The sequence below is a fragment of the Giraffa tippelskirchi genome, chromosome 11 (assembly GCF_054371585.1).
Source record: "Giraffa tippelskirchi isolate mGirTip1 chromosome 11, T2T-mGirTip1v1.2.pri, whole genome shotgun sequence".
Classification (NCBI taxonomy): domain Eukaryota; kingdom Metazoa; phylum Chordata; class Mammalia; order Artiodactyla; family Giraffidae; genus Giraffa; species Giraffa tippelskirchi.
The window spans coordinates 85,342,345-85,359,969 of record NC_137285.1 but is presented as its reverse complement, the minus strand read 5'-3'; the positions used below and the strand labels follow the sequence as shown (position 1 = coordinate 85,359,969).

Here is a 17,625-nt window from a genome sequence, read left to right as displayed (position 1 = left end):
TCTTGACTTATAGTCAGGAGATCTAACTGGAAACAAAAATCTGTGTCCCTAATTTGCTATGACCTCAGGTACATTGTGCTTACTTTGCTGCTGCTGCTGCTGCTGCTAAGTTGCTTCAGTCGTGTCCGACTCTGTGCGACCCCTTAGACGGCAGCCCACCAGGCTCTGCCATCCCTGGGATTCTCCAGGCAAGAACACTGGAGTGGATTGCCATTTCCTTCTCCAGTGCATGAAAGGGAAAAGTGAAAGTGAAGTCGCTCAGTCGTGTCTGACTCTTAGCGACCCCATGGACTGTAGCCTACCAGGCTTCTCCGTCCATGGGATTTTCCAGGCAAGAGTACTGGAGTGGGGTGCCATTGCCTTCTCCGCGTGCTTACTTTAGGAGCTTCTTTTTAAAAAAATCTGTCCCATAGGAAAAACTGGCTTCTTGGAGAAATAAGTATAGTGTTATGTATGAAAATATTTAGCAGTAGTTTCTTAATAATATGTTTAGTACGTCCAAATATAATCACAACCAGTCTACTCTTAACCATCTGTTCTAAAAGAAGTATACTACTGTAGGATTTGCCAAACAGCTGGTTGTTTTCCTAGGGCGATTGTACTTGATTTAAGAAAACAAGATTTTTTTTTTCCTTTAAGAGATTAACCTTAGTAATTATGTTTTATTGGGCTAATGTTTATTAACTTTTTACATCTACTTAGACTATACCCCCTAATGCCAGCTGATAGTGGCTGAACCTGACTATTTGAGAAATTTGGTCTGTAGTGGCATATTTACATCTTATGTAAATATATATGATTTACATCTTACCATTTTTTGGTAGACTGAGAACATTCCATATTATTAAACATATAACTTAAAATATTTTTGTTGCTTTTATTTGCAGAGTGTCCCTACATAGTCAACAAAATCTCATGACAGTCTCAAACCTTGGTGTTATATTTGGTCCCACTCTAATGAGAGCCCAGGAAGAAACTGTGGCTGCCATGATGAATATTAAGTTTCAGAACATTGTGGTTGAAATTCTGATAGAGCACTATGAAAAGGTAGGCTGAATTTTCATGTGAAACTATGAAACTTCGTTTTCTTGTTTCTAAGAAGGAATTTTGTATTTGTGTCATCTATGATCTCATTATGCTCTCAGATTCCTGTATGGGGTCTGTCTTATAAATTTTGTATAAATTATTTATGCAGACTTTGCTTTTGTTTTTTTCTTATTCAGTTTTTAAATACTTCTCAAAATCCTCTAGGTAGATGGTTTCCCTTCTTTCTATATCATTTGCTTGTCAAGATTTTCTTCTTTAGTATTTATGTAATTAGGTTTTTATGCAGTATTCAGAAAATACTTTAGAATCACTTTATCGTTAAGTCTACTGTAACTTTTTTATCTCTTTTGAATTAGATTCTCATTATACAGTAGAGCTAATATTTTCGATAAAATCAGAGAACAGTCTTGAAATCCTCTTTATATCCAGTCACTAAGCAGGCTTTCTTTAGGAGTGAGATCTTAGAATAATTATGAAAGTGAGAAAATGGGAAGACCAAAATGATCTGATTGTTAAGCGAACTCAGCCATGGAAGGGCTAAACCTTGTGACTTATTTATGTCTGACAACGTCCTTATGAGGGCATGGGGGTGCCTCTTTCCTTCCTGGTTGCTTTCTAGTGCCTGTAGAAGGATACCCTTGGAGCCTTGCTCAGACAGAAGTGCTTTCACAACCCTGGAGTCCACAGTTGCGTCCTGTAGCCACGCTCAGACCCCTGCCTGCAGCTTGTCACATTCTTCGCAGCTCAGGGCTGTTAGCATGCCAACACCTCTGAGAAGCAAGGGGCTGCTAGCTGGGGAATGATAGCAGGGTCCTCTTCCCCTTGGGTTGTGTTCAGGAAGAAGGGGAAGAGTGACAGTGAAAAGAATCAGCGTGTCTTGACATAGACATTCATTGCTATTTGACACATTTCTTAAAAATATTGGAAAATCTGAATTTCACTGCTGGGGAATAGGGAAGAATAAAAAACACAGAGGAGAAACATTATTCAGTGTAAATGGAAAAGAACGTTGTAATTGCTCTAGAAGGTTTATTTCTTGTCTCAAGCGTCTCTTGCCAGGCAGCTGGTTCGGGAGTGCCGAGTGCCAAGATCATGTAATAACACTTGAAGCTTAGTTTATGATGGGATGTCAGTGTCACCTTTCTGTTGACCTCAGTCCATTTTTCTTCCATGTAGATTTTTCATACTGCCCCAGACCCCAGCATCCCTCTTCCTCAGCCTCAGTCTCGGTCTGGATCCCGAAGGACGCGTGCAATCTGCCTCTCCTCGGGCTCCCGGAAGCCCAGAGGGAGGTATACTCCGTGTTTGGCAGAACCCGACAGTAAGTGCCCCACCCTCAGGGAGACGCCGTCTTCATTAATTCAGCTTTATCCCACCTTTTGGGCAGTTAGGTAGAAAGAGGAAATATCCTTACTGACGTTGTGTCCCCAACACCTTCCCCTTCCACCACATTTAAATATTCCTCCGTCAGGTTAGATCTTGGACAAGCAAATTCATTCCTGCTGCAAAGGGAAAAAAATAGTTTTTGCTCAGTGCCCTTTTTTCCTGTAACTGTGATTAAGTACATCGGGTGCTACTTTGTAGCAGCTTTTGTCCTGTTGTCAAAGTGGTTGGGAAGAAAGCAAGAGAGTCTGGCCCAGGCAGTCATTTCCTTTCTTTCTTTCACGTTATGTCTTAAAGCATCATCTCTCGGGTATCAAAGTGTCTGAAACAGAAAGAAAGGAAATAAAAAGAGAATCTACGCCACACATTATCCCTAACTTACTATCCTGAGCCAAGTCCCACCATAAGGTGGGTGGCAGCTTCAGCTCAAAGCATGAGTTCAACTTTGGCCATTTTCATTTTATTTTGTGCTCCCAGTCCGCTCCCTCCACCCTCAGTTTTCCCTACAATCAGTGTTTAGATATAGTATTCGAATACTCCATTACTGCTTCTCTGGTTTTTTTTCTTACACTTTAACTTTTAGAAACAGTGAAAAAAAAAATACCCAGTTAAATAGCAAGTTTTCTTCTGTTGCTATATTCTTAGTGGGGAAAGGAAAGAAGTCCTTTCCTATTTTTTTCCACAAGCTTTCCTTTTAAAAATTGTAAAAAAAAAAAGATTGATAAAAATGGTGGAACCGCTGACATTTAATAGTACCTTTACTGCCAGGAGGACTCAGATACATGGTGACTCAGAATCACCTAGGATCAGAAAAGTAAAAGAAGGCGGAAATATGTCTCAGTATTCCCCCTTTCCTTTGACTTCTTATTATATCATCAAGGCATCTTGCTTCTCCTACTGGTGAGTCCTGTTTCAGAAGCACATTTTGTCTGATTTCAAGTCAGCCCGCTAATGCTTCAGGAAGTAACATGATTCCATAGGGGCACATAGAGAGCCTCCCTTGAATAGTAGAAAAAAATGGATTCACCGAGTTCAGATGAATGTTTTGAAGCCTTTCTTTCTCCACAACTGAGACAGTTCTCTAAGCCAGATCTGCCACCGTGGTGGGGTCAGGTGGCCGCGGAGCACTTGGGAGGTTGAGATCAGAAGGGCTGGACACTGCCCATCTCGACCGAGAGCTCCTGTTCTTGACTCTCCCGTCTCTGCCCGGCGCCCCCAGGCGACTCCTACAGCAGCAGCCCGGACAGCACGCCCATGGGGAGCATCGAGTCCCTGTCCTCTCACTCCTCCGAGCAGAACAGCACCACGAAGCCTGCCTCCTGCCAGCCTAGGGAGAAGTCCGCTGGGATCCCTTGGATTGCGTCCCCATCGCCCAGCAATGGACAGAAGAGTCTTGGTCTCTGGACCACGAGTCCCGAGTCAAGTTCTCGAGAAGACGCAACCAAAACGGACGCGGAATCAGACTGCCAGAGCGTCACCTCCGTCACCAGTCCCGGGGACGCGTCCCCACCAATCGACCTGGCCAAGAAGGGGCCCTATGGGCTCTCGGGACCGAAAAGAGCCTCGGCTTCCTCCCTCCGATCCATCTCTGTGGCCGAAGGTAAGACCGGATGAAGCCCCGGCTAATGTTGTGTCTGCTGATGTCGTCTCTCTGCGTCGCCTGCCGGCTTGTTGAGCTTGATGATTCGGGGGGAGGCGTGAACAGCGAGGGCACAAACTGTGCTTCTCCGCCTTGTTCCTGAGCTGGGGGTTTAAACCTCCTCTGTGCTGTGGCATTTTTCCTGGACCTTTCCCTGCCTGAGCAGTGCTGTCTTGGCAGTTACTTCTGATCATGATCTCCCCTGAGTGATGGGCTGCTGGGCTCGGAGAATATTCCTTGCCTTCTCATTTGGACGCAGAGAAAACGGCTTCCTTTTGTTATGCGCGTGGACTGTGTTATTGCTATTATTTTGCCTAATAGCACCTCGCCTGTTTTCTTGGGCTTTCTTTTCAGGAAACAAGAGCTACAGCGGATCCATTCAAAGCTTAACTTCCATAGGTTCCAAAGAGACACCCAAAGCCCCACCAAACCCAGATCTGCCTCCCAAAATGTGCAGGAGGTTAAGGCTAGACACCGCCTCCAGCAATGGCTACCAGCGCCCCGGCTCCGTGTAAGTGACAGGGCGTTTGTTTGGCGTTTTCTGCGTCTCCCGTGAGTACACAGGGCTTGAGCGTGTGCAAAAGAACCCTCAGGGTTCCCATAGCCAAATGCTCACGTGTAGAGTGGGTAGCGTCAACTTCTGCAGGACCCTGTCTTCTTCTGCAAGTGGGGTGAACGTTAGTACACACTTCAGGTGCTTTCCTTAAGGACATGAAAGCCAATGTATAATATAATGGTTTGGAGTCTGGAAACTAAACACCCACCACTCCGCTATTGGGACTGCCTGTATCCTCAGTCCTGCCTCTTCGTTAGAAATAGGGCTGTTTTCTAGCCAGGGTGGTCTCCTCTCCTCTCCATCATATGCCTCCCCAACCTGAGTACTCACTGATTTAAACAACTCCTGGAGAACAGGGAGCAGGAAAGGCAAGAGAGTGTGCTTCTAAGAGAAAGAAACAACCCTGAAGTGTAAAGGCTGGGAGGGTAGGGTGTATACACAAGAACAGTGAGGGCGCAGAGGGGAGGAAGCAGGGAGCGGGGTAAAGACGGAAACAGAATCCGAAGAGGAGAGTGCTTCCTCCTTTTCATCTTAGGTTTCTGACTTTCGCTGCGCTTTTCCAGACTCTGCGTGAGCTATTGCTGAGCATCCTTGTACATGTTACTTATTTTAAGGACCACAGTGTCCTCCTGAAGGAAGCAGTATAAACTTTGTTTTAAAGATAATGAGACCTCATCCGGGGAAGTCTGGGAGCCAGTCCACACTCACTCAGCTAGTAGGTGGCGGAGCTCGGCTTCTAACCCAGGGTCCTCCAGTTGAGTCCACGCTGTCCCTCTTATGCCATGCCCGGTTGTAATATGGTGGTGGTGCTGACCTTTAACTATCCACTGAAAGTCCAGAAAGACATTTCACTAAGCCTGTTTCCATAGGAACAACATCTTACATTCATTCATTCATCCCCTTAATGAGAACCTTTGGTTTTATAGTGAGTTTCACATACGTTCTCTCTCATGGTCAGAAATCCAGCTCCCACAGTAAAGCCAGATTTTGTGTAAGTTTGTCTGTTCCCAGGTGTGCATAGTTCTAGCCCTTAAGGGAAATGAATTTTAAGCCAAATGTGTAAAGGCAGATGAGAAAATATAAACTTTTTTCTTTGTGAGGGAAAGAGAAGAGCTTCTATTTTGTGATTTACTGATAATATAGAACTTAAATTGTAGAGTGTTTGTTTTGCGTTAGATGTAAAATGATCCTGCAGATTATCAAATGACTCAGTTCTGGGAGAAAAGTTTGTCAGTTCAAGTAATAAGGTAGATTTTAAATATTTAGTTCATTAAAACATCATTCAAAGAAATTTATATTCTCTTCTAGTAAGAATAGGAACTTATCTAATTAGCTGGGTTACATTAGTTTTAATTCTTTTCATTCTACCCTATAGTCTCACTTTTCATATAGTTGCCTTTTCCTTGTCATGCTTTGAAACAAGATTTGAATCCACAGATTTACTTATTGGTCATATTTTCAGAGTTCTCTCTTTTTCACTTTATAGGAAGTATGTTCAAGTATTTTAAAAATAAATGAAACAATTTTTGAATTTGTTTTGTCTTAACTATGAGAATACAAAGCATCTCTTGTTTTGTCTTAATGTGACTCTTCCCTTGCGGCTCCATGGAGTCAACAGCAAGACGTCCAGGAGTGGAGTGGTAGATAAAAGGTTCCTTCTCTTCTGCTCCCACAGTTTTCTGGGGTGCAAAAAATGCAGACAGTGCGATCCGCAGAGGAAGTAGATATAGGTTTATTCCCATCTGGTACTCAGTGAACTAGAAACTAGATCTAAAACTTACTTCTATATTAAAACTTAAAACAATTAAAATTCAGTTCATATTTTGGGGACAGTTTTTAACTCATTTTTTTGTTTGGTTAACTGCTAACTCTGATTCTCACTTTGAGCTGTGAAATGCATTTTAATGAAACTTGCATTTTGAAATTATTTTTCAGTGTGGCAGCAAAGGCCCAACTGTTTGAAAACGTTGGTTCAGTTAAGCCAGTTTCTTCTGCACGGTAAGTTCTCAACTTTCCAGTAAAAAAAAAATAAAATAGTGGTGACACGGTTTTGTGTTGACGTGGCAGGTCATCGCTGACTGCTCTGCCCCTCACTTCTGCAGATGGTCAAATTCACATCTGCTGTCTCTTGACAGGGAAGTAAATGGTCATGACCATATATATACACAGCATTTAGCATCTCAGAGTGTTACTGCAGTGCCTTGTCTTTCAGAAAACCTGCTTGTTTAGAACTCTTGTTTTCTGAAAGACAAGTTGCAATAACTCTGTGTACACCAAATACTATTTTGATGACAGTTTGTGGAAATTTTTCAGATATATATTTTGGTCTTGTAAAATTTAATGCATCTTTTTTCTGGAAGAAGCTTCATGAACATGCACCAAAGACTGTATACTTTTTCTTTTTTTTTTAACTTTTAATTTTGTATGATACTGGGGTATAGCCAGTTAACAAACAATGCTGTGATGGTTTCAGATGAACAGCGAAGGGACTCAGCCATATATACACGTGTCCATTCTCCCCCAAGCTCCTCTCCCATCCAGGCTGCCACGTAACACTGAGCAGAGTTCCCTGTGCTGGACAGCAGGTCCTTGTTGACACCCGTTTTAAATATGACAGTGCGTGCATGTCCCTCCCAAACTCCCTCACCGTCCCTTCTCCCTCCTCCTCTCCCCCGCCCCCAGCAACCACAGGTTCATTCTCTAAGTCTATTTTATAAGTAAGTTCATTTGTGTAATTTCTTTTTCGGTTCCACACATAAGGGATGCGATACAATGTCTTCCCTTCTCTGGCTGACTTCCTTCACTCAGTGTGACAGTCTCTAGGTCCAGACTATGCTCATTCTTCGTGGCCCCCGTGGTGCTGGAGAGCTGATTACCCCAGGCGGCACTGGTGTTTGAGTACTCTGCTTCATTCAGGGTTTCCAGATTTTACCTTCTGCTCCATTGTTAACAGGATATGAATTATTATATCTTGCTGCTATTCATTTGCTTGCTTCTAAGGTTCCTGCTTCCTCTCCTCTTAGGACAAATTGATTCTCTCATCTTCATTAGACTTTGTTTTTAATTTTGAATATGTCTAAATAATGGAATTGTTTTTTATCATCAGCAACTAGTGCATGTTGCAAGTATTCAATAAATGTCTTTTGAAAGGGAATATAAATGGGAACACTTGAAAGACCAACCTAGATTTTTTTTTTTTTTTTTGGATGTACCAAGGAAATTTTGAGCTTGCCACAACCAGCTAATTGAGACTGTGAAGGAAAGGAATCAAATATGATTAAAGTATTACTATATAGTTCTTTTAGAAGTTATTCAGCCATAGCATTTTTATTGACCTTATAAAGTATGTGGACCTTTTCAACAGTTCTTAAGCACCTACACAATATAAGGCTTGTCCTACTTACTAGAAACAACAATAAATTTCAAACTGTTTTCTAAAGCTTAACGAGTGCACTTGTAAATTAGTGTTTTTAGAGGAGGGCCACTTTGGCATCTTACTAGGATTGATGGTTAATGCCTTGAATTTATATAGCAAATCCCAGTGTACTTGGATGTACTTTACCTCCATCTTCTGCCTTTTTATCAAGGCAAGGTGAAAACTAGGCACTGTGCATGTCAGAACAAGCATTTCTCTGAAACTATCACCACTGTCAGGCCTTAGTGTAAGGGATTGAACCTTGCTACCTTCTGTCTTGCAAAAATGATTGAATTGCTCCACTAGATGGAGCCCTTTTATTAGGAAAATCTAAACAATCTACTAAGTACTGGAATCAAAGAGATAATCTTTTAAAAGCTTAAAGACAGCAGCATATTAATGAAATAAATTAGTATGACAGTAAATTAATGAAGCTGTTATACAATAAGTTTACTCACATGTTCAACACTCATCCTATGCATTTAAAACATACTTTTACACTCCAAATAACCTCAGATATGCAGGTGATACCACCCTTATGGCAGAAAGTGAAGAACTAAAGAGCCTCTTGATGAAAGTGAAAGAGGAGAGTGAAAAAGTTGGCTTAAAGCTCAACATTCAGAAAACTAAGATCATGGCATCCAGTCCCATCACTTCATGGCAAATAAATGGGGAAACAATGGAAACAGTGTCAGACTTTATTTTGGGGGGCTCCAAAATCACTGCAGATGCTGATTGCAGCCATGAAATTAAAAGACGCTTACTCCTTGGAAGGAAAGTTATGACCAACCTAGACAGCATATTAAAAGGCAGAGACATTACTTTGTCAACAAAGGTCCATCTAGTTAAGGCTATGGTTTTTCCAGTGGTCATGTATGGATGTGAGAGTTGGACTATAAAGAAAGCTGAGTGCCAAAGAATTGATGCTTTTGAATTGTTGGAGAAGTGTTGAAGAAGACTCTTGAGAGTCCCTTGGACTGCAAGGAGATCCAACTGGTCCATCCTAAAGAAAATCAGTCCTGGGTGTTCACTGGAAGGACTGATGTTGAAGCTGAAACTCCAATACTTTGGCCACCTGATGTGAAGAGTTGACTCATTGGAAAAGACCCTGATGCTGGGAAAGATTGAAGGCAGGAGGTGAAGGGCACGACAGAGGATGAGATGGCTGGATGGCATCACCAACTCGATGGACATGGGTTTGGGTAAACTCCGGGAGTTGGTGATGGACAGGGAGGCCTGGCATGCTGTGGTTCATGGGGTCGCAAAGAATTGGACACAACTTAACAACTGAACTGAACTTTACACTCCAAATAGTCTAAATCCACTTCTAATAAGCTGTCAGCATAAACTTAGAGCTAAGTCATGATACACTGAAGATTAAGTCTTAGTCCACTCTACTTGTGGACAGTGTCATAACTTTTTACCCGTCCTTTTATTTTGCTTAGATTTGTTTGCCTTTATGCATTTAGGTAAAATAGTTACCTCTTTAGGCCTTCAAAGGGGAAGCTTAAGTGGCACATCCCTGTACAGACTGTGTGTGCCCAGTGCGTTTGTTGGAAGAGGTGGGTTTGATGTGGACCTGAGTCACCTCTTTTCTCAGGATGTACTAGCTGCTGTCAGCTTGCTCGGGGGTGTGGCTGATCCTGGAGGAACTAGAACCTCCTCAGAGTGTGAGTGAGGCTTCTCCTCTTCTCAGTGACCATCACTGCCCTGCTAGGGACCGGAGTGATCTCACTCTCAGGGAGCAGAAGCCCTGATGGTTTGGCCTGACCTGGCTCTGTACCCTTTAAAGTGAAGTCGCTCAGTCGTGTCCAACTCTTTGCAACCCCGGGGACTGTAGCCCACCAGGCTCCTCTGTCCATGGGATTTCCCAGGCAAGAATACTGGAGTGGGTTGCCATTTCCTCCTCCAGGGGATCTTCCCAACCCAGGGGTCGAACCCATGTCTCCCACATAGCAGGCAGACAGACTTTACCATCTGAACCACCAGGGAAGCCCTGTACCCTTTAGGTGTGTGCTTCTCTGTCTCCCTGCATCGGGACCCTTGCCCCTGAGATGCTAATGCAGGTGGGGCCTGGGCCGACTCCCAGCCCATGTCAGCTGCAGGCCGAGGCCTGGCGTGCTGTTTGTGCAGACGCCCATGGCTCTGCTCAGCCACAGCCTGTGATGCAAGTCCTGTTTGTTCCTCAGGGCCGCTCACCAGCTGACTTCACGGGGTCGGCAGGGCCCACGTGGACCCTGTGTGCATGGGCTGGGGTGGGGAGGAGCAGTGGTAGAATGGCCAGCGTCGGGTCTGGGTAGCTTCTGACCCACTTCTGGAGTAGGCACTCTGCTCCCCGGGCTCTGCTGGGCACTGGCTCAGCTGTGCGGCCCACAGTCGAGTCTCTTCCTGAGTCATGGGAGAAGTCCAGCGCTGCGCTGGAATGTGGAGTCAGTGGCGATGGAGCGTTAGCTTGGCTTGAGCAAGGAGATCGCATGAAACCCTGCAACCGCGAGGGTCGACCTCTCTCCTTCCTGCCCCTCCCAAGAGGAGTCCAGGCTTCCCCCAGCCCTCCCATGGGCCCCGCTGGTCCTCCAGCCAGCCAGGGTTTTCTCTCCCACTCAGGACCTCAGGACTGGGGCACCCAGGCTGCGGCTCAGGCGCTCACTTCCTGGACAAGTCTAGGACAAGTCCCCACCGAGGGGCATGAGTCCCGATTCAGATGCTTTCTTCCCTTCCATCGTTACACGTGTATGTTTCAGCCTTGGTTGTACAGGAGTTCTTCTGCCAGTTTCTGGTTAGTTTTCAGTGAGAATTGTTCCACATGTAGATGTATTTTTGATGTGTTCACGGAGGGAGATAAGTTCCACATTCTGTTACTCTGTCACCTTGGCCTGAACTCTGGGAAATCCACTTTTTTAATCTATAAAGTGAAGGTCATGGTTCCCTTTTTGACAGATTATCAATGTAGGAAACAATGTATTTGAAGTACATAGTCAGCTCTCCATATACTGCCTCTGCAATAATAACTAATATTGTTGTAACTATTATCATTGAAACTACTTAAGGTATTCAAGCCTCTAATTAATATGTATTTGGTATTTGGACATTTATCAGTCAGTTGAAGCCCTTTTGTACCATTAAATACAACTGAACAACAGAAGTTGAGGACATTTCCCTTCCTGACCTCCCACAATACCTATTTTGATTTCCTTCTAGGGAACTTCGAGTACTCTTGAATTGGACCTCAAAGAAGGATGAACCAGTAGTGGGTAGTAGGGAGACCAGCCATTACGGGAAAGAGACCACAGTTGGGAGATTTTAGTGGATGGTCTTGAGCCATAGAAAAGTAACACCTCTGGATTGATTGCAGGCTCTGGGGGTCATTGAGCAAAGAGCTGATCTAATCACTGATGCACTTGATCAGACAATTGAGGCGGCTTCTCTAGGAGGTTGCTGATGGGAAGAAAACCATTTAGGATGGAACAGGTGATATTTAAAAGACCTTAATTAGGGCATTAGCAAAAGCATGATAAACTGTAAGGAGAATTTTATGGATAGAACTAGAGTTGAGCAATTGCTTTGATATTGGGAGTGAGAGACAGGTAAAGAAGATTCTAGGTTTTTTAAGACTGACTGCAAGAAAGAATGGTGATTTAGCTTCTGAGTTCAGCTTGTGCAAGTATATAGAAGAGCAAGGAAAGTTTTAGCCCTGCTGTTTGAGGTCTGAGGAGCATGGAGAGGCAGTTAGAAGCCTGCAGCTGGAACCAGGAGAGAGCATAAAGTTTGATGCCATTTGAGAAACTTCTGCACAGCAGGTGCACTGCGTAGATGAAGGTGAGGTTACCCAGTGATGGGGCTTCCTGCATGAAAGGGGAAAACGGCTGGGCATCGGCCTTTAAGCAATGGTTTCATATAAGGGTCAGGCAAAAAAGGTGAAGGAATGATCATGAGGAGAAAGCCAGGTCAGTGAGATAGATGCTAACAAAAGGTCAAGGAGATCGTTAGAGGAGGGCATTGGTTTTTACCTCTAAGACCTCACTGGAAACCTTTCAGAAATTGGGTTCAGTGGAGTGGGAGGGGCTGCTCTGTCAAAGGAACTTGACGTGCCAGACTTGTTAAAATGAAGATTCTTGAATTTGCTCAGACTCTATACACCATAGTGTCTGAGACTGAGGCCTAGAGAATATGTACTTTTGACAACTTCCCCAAGTGATCCTTATGTACATCAAAACCTCTGAGAGCCATTGGAATAGAGAAAAATGCTGTAGTGCTAAATGTTTCTCTTAACCTATAAAATGCTTTCAAGAGCCAAATGCAACTAGGCTCTGTCTCAGGATTACAAAAGCCTATGGAAAACAGGACCCTTAAAGCTTTCACTTCTGTCTCAGTCAGTTACAGCTGGGCGGTGGGGAAATACACTTTAAAGTAGTATACTTTAGGCAAGATATACCAATATCTTCTGAAGGTTTAACTGAGAGTTACATGCTTGAGAATTAAGAGAATTAAGAATTGAGTGCTTGACTCATTATAAGCAATCGAATTTTCTGTTACAATAATCTAAAAACAGTATCTTTTTTATAATTACGAAACAAACCTCAGCAGTCTTCTCGTCTACTGAATTTGACTGTTTAAAAGGCTGTGAAGCAACTGCCCTGGTGGTCCAGTGGCTATGATTGTGCTCCAGTGTAGGGGGCCCAGCTTAATAGGAATTAAGCTAGGTAACTTGATGCTGCCACTAAAATTGAAGATCCCACTTGCCACAACCAAGTCCTAGTACAGCTGAGTAAATAAATACACAGTTTAAAGTAAATAAATAAAAGGCTGTAGGTCACTGGTTCAGAGCACAGTGACGCATGTAAGACACACAAGATAGAACAAACACTATGACACCCTTAAGGAAGGCAAAGGAAGCCACGGCTATGAAGAGTAGCATAATTTTTCTTCTTTTTAGAGAATGTGGAGAATACTACAACACTAAAAAAGTGAATGAAAACCACCACTCATTTCAGCATCTAAAGATAACTGCATTTTGATGCACAGCCATCTAATCTTATCAGTTGACAGTGGTTCTCAAAAGGTTTTGGTCTCAAAACAACTTACATGATTAAAAAACTTACTGAAGATCTCCAAAGAACTTTTGTTTGTGTGAGTTATATCTATTAATACTTGTGGTATTAGAAATTTAAACTGAGAAAAAATTTTAATGTTTATGAATTTATTTAAAATAAAAATAAGTTCATATAACTAAAACATAACCATAGCACTGTGTAGATGTGATTATTCACTCTCATTAACAGTCAACTGTTATTAATAGTAGAAGTGCTTTTCTCAGTGACGTTATCTTGGGATTTTACAGATGACATTTAAGTGGATTCACCAGATAGACACTAGGCCAGCAATCAGGAGATGTAGGTTTTAGCCTGACTCTGCCATAATGTTAATTTCTCTTCACCTTCATTTCTACATTATAGAGGTTAGACCAAGGAAATATGTGGGTTTCCTTTCAAAATCCAAACTCATATGACCAAAGTATCTGGATGATCACAAGACCCCCAATATATGGGGATCACTATTTTCTGTAAAACCTAGTTAGAAAGTTTATGTGCCTACCCCAAGGTCATAATAGGGTCTCACCTTCCCATTTCTTCCCTCTTCCAAAGGACATATTTCTAAGACAACAGGAGTTGTTTCTCCTCTTCCCCTGAGCTAAACCACACAGAAGTCTGCTCCTCTGCTGTTGCCATACACCTCCCATGCTGCAGTCAGCATCTGTCCCTTAATGATGCCCATTGCCTGGAACTTGAGAACTGGCATTATTTTACATTTCTGCAGATCTCCTAAATATCTGCCATGAAAGTGTCAGTCCCTCTGTCATGTCTGACTCATGACCCCATGGCTGTAGCCTTCCAGGCTCTTCTGTTCATGGGATTCTTTAGGCAAGAACATTGGAGTGGGTTGCCATTCCCTTCTCCAGGGGATCTTCCTAACCCAGGGATCGAACCTGGGTCTCCTGCATTGCAGGCAGATTCTTTACCGTCTGAGCCACAGGGAAGCCCTAATATCTGGCATAGTGAGAAATAAATGGATCCTCATACACGTTCTATCAGCTGCCAGAGCAATGTCCTCTCAGGTCCCGCCTGCCGCTCCTTCCAGATTCCCTTGAGTGCATTTAGAGACCCACTCCTCTGTAATGGGCACAGCAGAAGACCCAGCAAGGTGGTGCTCATGGTGTGCCTGTTACCATGGTGCCCAACAAAGTAGATGCTCAACAGAATTGCTGGGTAAATAGATAAAATACACATTTTAACCTTAAAAGATGTTATTCATGCGTTCAGTTCATTTTTATTAGAGTTGCAATATTCTTTCTTTGACATAGCAGCTTTAACTCTACAAGCTCCCATGAGAGACTTTTAGCTTCGAGGCATCCAACACTCAGACATCCAAGCCACAAACAACTCATATTTGTTGACAAAAACCTAAGAGAAGGGTGTGTAATTTAAAAAAATCTCCAACCAATGACCAAGAAGCAAATGTGTGTTTATTGCGTTATTTATAAGTGTTTATGGGAAATTATCTTGGACAGTTTAGAGGTCTTGCCAGTGACTAATTTTTCTGTAAAATATTTGCCTTACATCTTAATACTGCTCATGTATGTGTTCTTCTGTAGCTTTATTCATAATAACTACCTAATAATTTATTGAATTTGGCATATTTATTAAATTCTCTACTGATGAACACTTAGATTGCTGCGATCTGTTTGTTTTTAACTTTGCTGTTGTGTATGTTATTTCTTTGCTACCCTTTTGACTATATCTTCTACTCCCCTCAGAAGTGCATTCCTGCTGTCTTCAGAAGCGAAATTCTTAGCATACAAAAAATATATGTGAGAGAAGGGGTGTGTGTGTGTGTGTGTGTGTGTATCATTGTTAAGTCGCCCTTCAGAAAACTGTTATCAGTTTTGATTTGGTGAATTTTTTATTTTGCTTATGATTAAGATGAGCATTGTGAATTTCGCACACTGACCTTATCAAACCTGTGTAAGTCCACTCGCTGGCATTAGACAGTGTTTAGCATTAGGAATGGGGCTTATGAACAGATAATCTTCAAAACTATAAGGGAAGAAATGGGCTTTCAGGATAGCAAGCATCATTACCTTACTCTCCAATGCGACAGGAAGCAGGATCCTCAAAATCCTTTTCAAAGGATATTAGAATCTTGTGAACAGAGACTCAATAGGTGACAGTGTTATTTTCACATCTTCTTCAATACACCAAGACAGTAAAAGAAAAAGCATTAGCACTTGGAAAGAAAACTTCACTGTCACAGAATTCTACATTAAATCATCAGAGCTCTGAACTGAGCTGTAACCTGTAGTTACAGATCTCAGTGGAAGAAAATTATAGTTGTTTAAGTCACATGCACAGATAATTGGAAAGTCGTAACATATATTACTTTGTGCTGTGTATTTTGATACATTTAATAGTATCTACTCGTTCACTTAGTGATATTGTTCTGCATGTGGTCCCTCACCATCCAATCTCATACCATACTCTAAGCACAATCATATCTGAAATATTATTATAAATTAATTAGGTTGCATTTGAAGTATGATATATCATTGCAAGAATTACTATATCTTAATCATTTCTGTAACTCTGAAATTTGTTTCCTTATGTATCTCTTAATTTATTTTAATGATTCAAGGTAATAAGACAGTATTTATTGGTGGAAATCATTGCTGCTAGAAAATTTGACATTTTAAAAAGTCTTTACATATTTTTAGAGAAATGACTCTGCAGCCTTCAATGCTATCAGATATGAGATCAAATTATTTTTTCATAAATATATCCAGTTTTTATTTGTCAATCATGTCTCAATGAAGCTCAGCAAAAAGAACAGTCACCTAAGGTTATAGTTTTTAAACAACAGTTCCCAACCCCCACCCCCATACCTGAGATTCTAGTGTAATAAGTCTGAGAGTGGTCCCTAGAAAATGCATTTTAAAAAACTGAGTATTATATAAGTTTCAGGTTTATAGCATAGTGATATAATAGTTTTACACATTATACTCCATTTAAAGTTATTATGAAATAATGGCTATTTGCCCCTGTGCTGTATAGTATATCCTTGTTGCTTATTTATTTTATACAAAGTAGTTTTTATGTTGTCCCCACCCCTGTTGTGCCCCTCTCCCATTTCCTCTTCCCACTGCTAACAACTATTTGTTCTCTGTATCTGCGAGTCTGTTTTGTTATGTTCATTTGATTTTTTTTTTTTAGTTTACACATATAAGTGATAGTGAAAAGTATTTTTATGAATATTAGATCAAGATACACCAGATTATATCAAATGGTTATACTTGACTGGAAGATTTATATGAAAAACTAACGTTCTTTCTACGTCAGGTCCCCGGAGTCGCATTACGCGAAGTCTTCATAACCCTGCGGCACCCCCTCCTCGCCCGCAGCCCATGTCGGCCAGCACACCCGCATGCAGTGCGCATGCGCACGGCTCTTCTTTAGTCACATGCAGGGTGCATGCACACGGCTCTTTAGTCACGTGCAGGGCGCATGCGCACGGCTCTTCCCTAGTCACGTGCAGGGCGCATGCGCACGGCTCTTCTTTAGTCACGTGCAGGGCGCATGCGCACGGCTCTTCCTTAGTCACGTGCAGGGCGCATGCGCACGGCTCTTCTTTAGTCACGTGCAGGGCTCATGCGCATAGCTCTTCTTTACTGTGAAACTCTGTCCTCAGGGTGCGTCCACTACCTCAGCTCTTCCTTTAAACCATGTTTAACTGGGAAGGGGGGTTGTGTGGGTAGTGGTCCTAAACCTGCTTGCTGCAGACCCTCCTAGCCAAGTTCTTGCAAGTACAGCCTGAGACCCACCTCATGTGAAAAAGACTCTGGGGTCAGGGCCATAGTGCTCCTCTCTAACCTTTCTCATCTTCAGTAGCCACTTGGAAACCCTGGTTCAGGTGACCAAGCTTCATTCTGGAAGTACGCAGATAAGATCCAGAGTTTTGTTCCAACAGAGAAATGTAATCATCGTGTTACACTGTTGCTTTGAGAGCGTGCAAATGCAAATACTGCTAATGCTTCTTTGCAGATCAAGTATTGGGACCTCAGGCAGGAAAGACAGGGTACCTTGAATCTTTAAAAGGACTCATCATGTAGAAAGAGTCCAGAGCAGGGGTCCCCAACCGGGCCACAGACCGGTACCAGGAGGCAACCTGTCAGGAAGGGCTGCACAGCAGGAGATGAGCGGTGGACAGCGGAGAGAAGCTCCGTCTATGTTTACGTCTGCTCTCCATTGCTTTCATTACCGCCCCCTAACAGAGCAGTGGCGGCATAGCAAATGCCATGTGCTTGCATCATCCTGAAACCATTCCTCACCCCCGCCCCCAGTCCATGGAAAAATTGTCTTCCATGAAGCCAGTCCCTGGTGCCCAAAAGGTTGGGGACCACGGCATCTTCCCCCCTCCCTTTTTTTTTTAACTCATTCATTCAGCAAATATTTACTGAGTTACTATTTAGTATCAGGCATTGTTCACAGAGGTTACATTCCGATTGGAAGAGAAGATAACTTTCTGTTCAACAATGAC

The 17,625-nt window shown here is 42.7% G+C and overlaps 1 protein-coding gene and 1 long non-coding RNA gene across 8 annotated transcripts in view; one reads left to right on the top strand and one right to left on the bottom strand.

Annotated features, from left to right (window-relative positions):
* Positions 1-17,625, top strand: part of ARHGAP42 (Rho GTPase activating protein 42) — a 343,088-nt gene that overhangs the window by 318,239 nt on the left and 7,224 nt on the right. For 5 of the 7 annotated variants that reach the window (XM_081545986.1, XM_081545985.1, XM_081545990.1 and 2 more), the window contains 5 exons: positions 888-1,047; positions 2,224-2,368; positions 3,650-4,030; positions 4,424-4,580; positions 6,561-6,623. In XM_081545986.1, the coding sequence (XP_081402112.1) occupies positions 888-1,047; positions 2,224-2,368; positions 3,650-4,030; positions 4,424-4,580; positions 6,561-6,623 (906 nt within the window). Of the gene's footprint in view, positions 1-887; positions 1,048-2,223; positions 2,369-3,649; positions 4,031-4,423; positions 4,581-6,560; positions 6,624-7,385; positions 8,071-13,682; positions 14,277-17,625 lie in introns of those variants that run through there. The other 2 variants (XM_081545992.1, XM_081545988.1) reach the window with 2 other exon arrangements.
* On the bottom strand, positions 861-16,534 carry LOC145527820 (uncharacterized). Its single transcript, XR_014069894.1, has 3 exons — positions 16,412-16,534; positions 15,176-15,279; positions 861-2,752 (listed from the first exon to the last, which is right to left on the bottom strand). It is a non-coding gene; the product is annotated as an uncharacterized LOC145527820 (long non-coding RNA).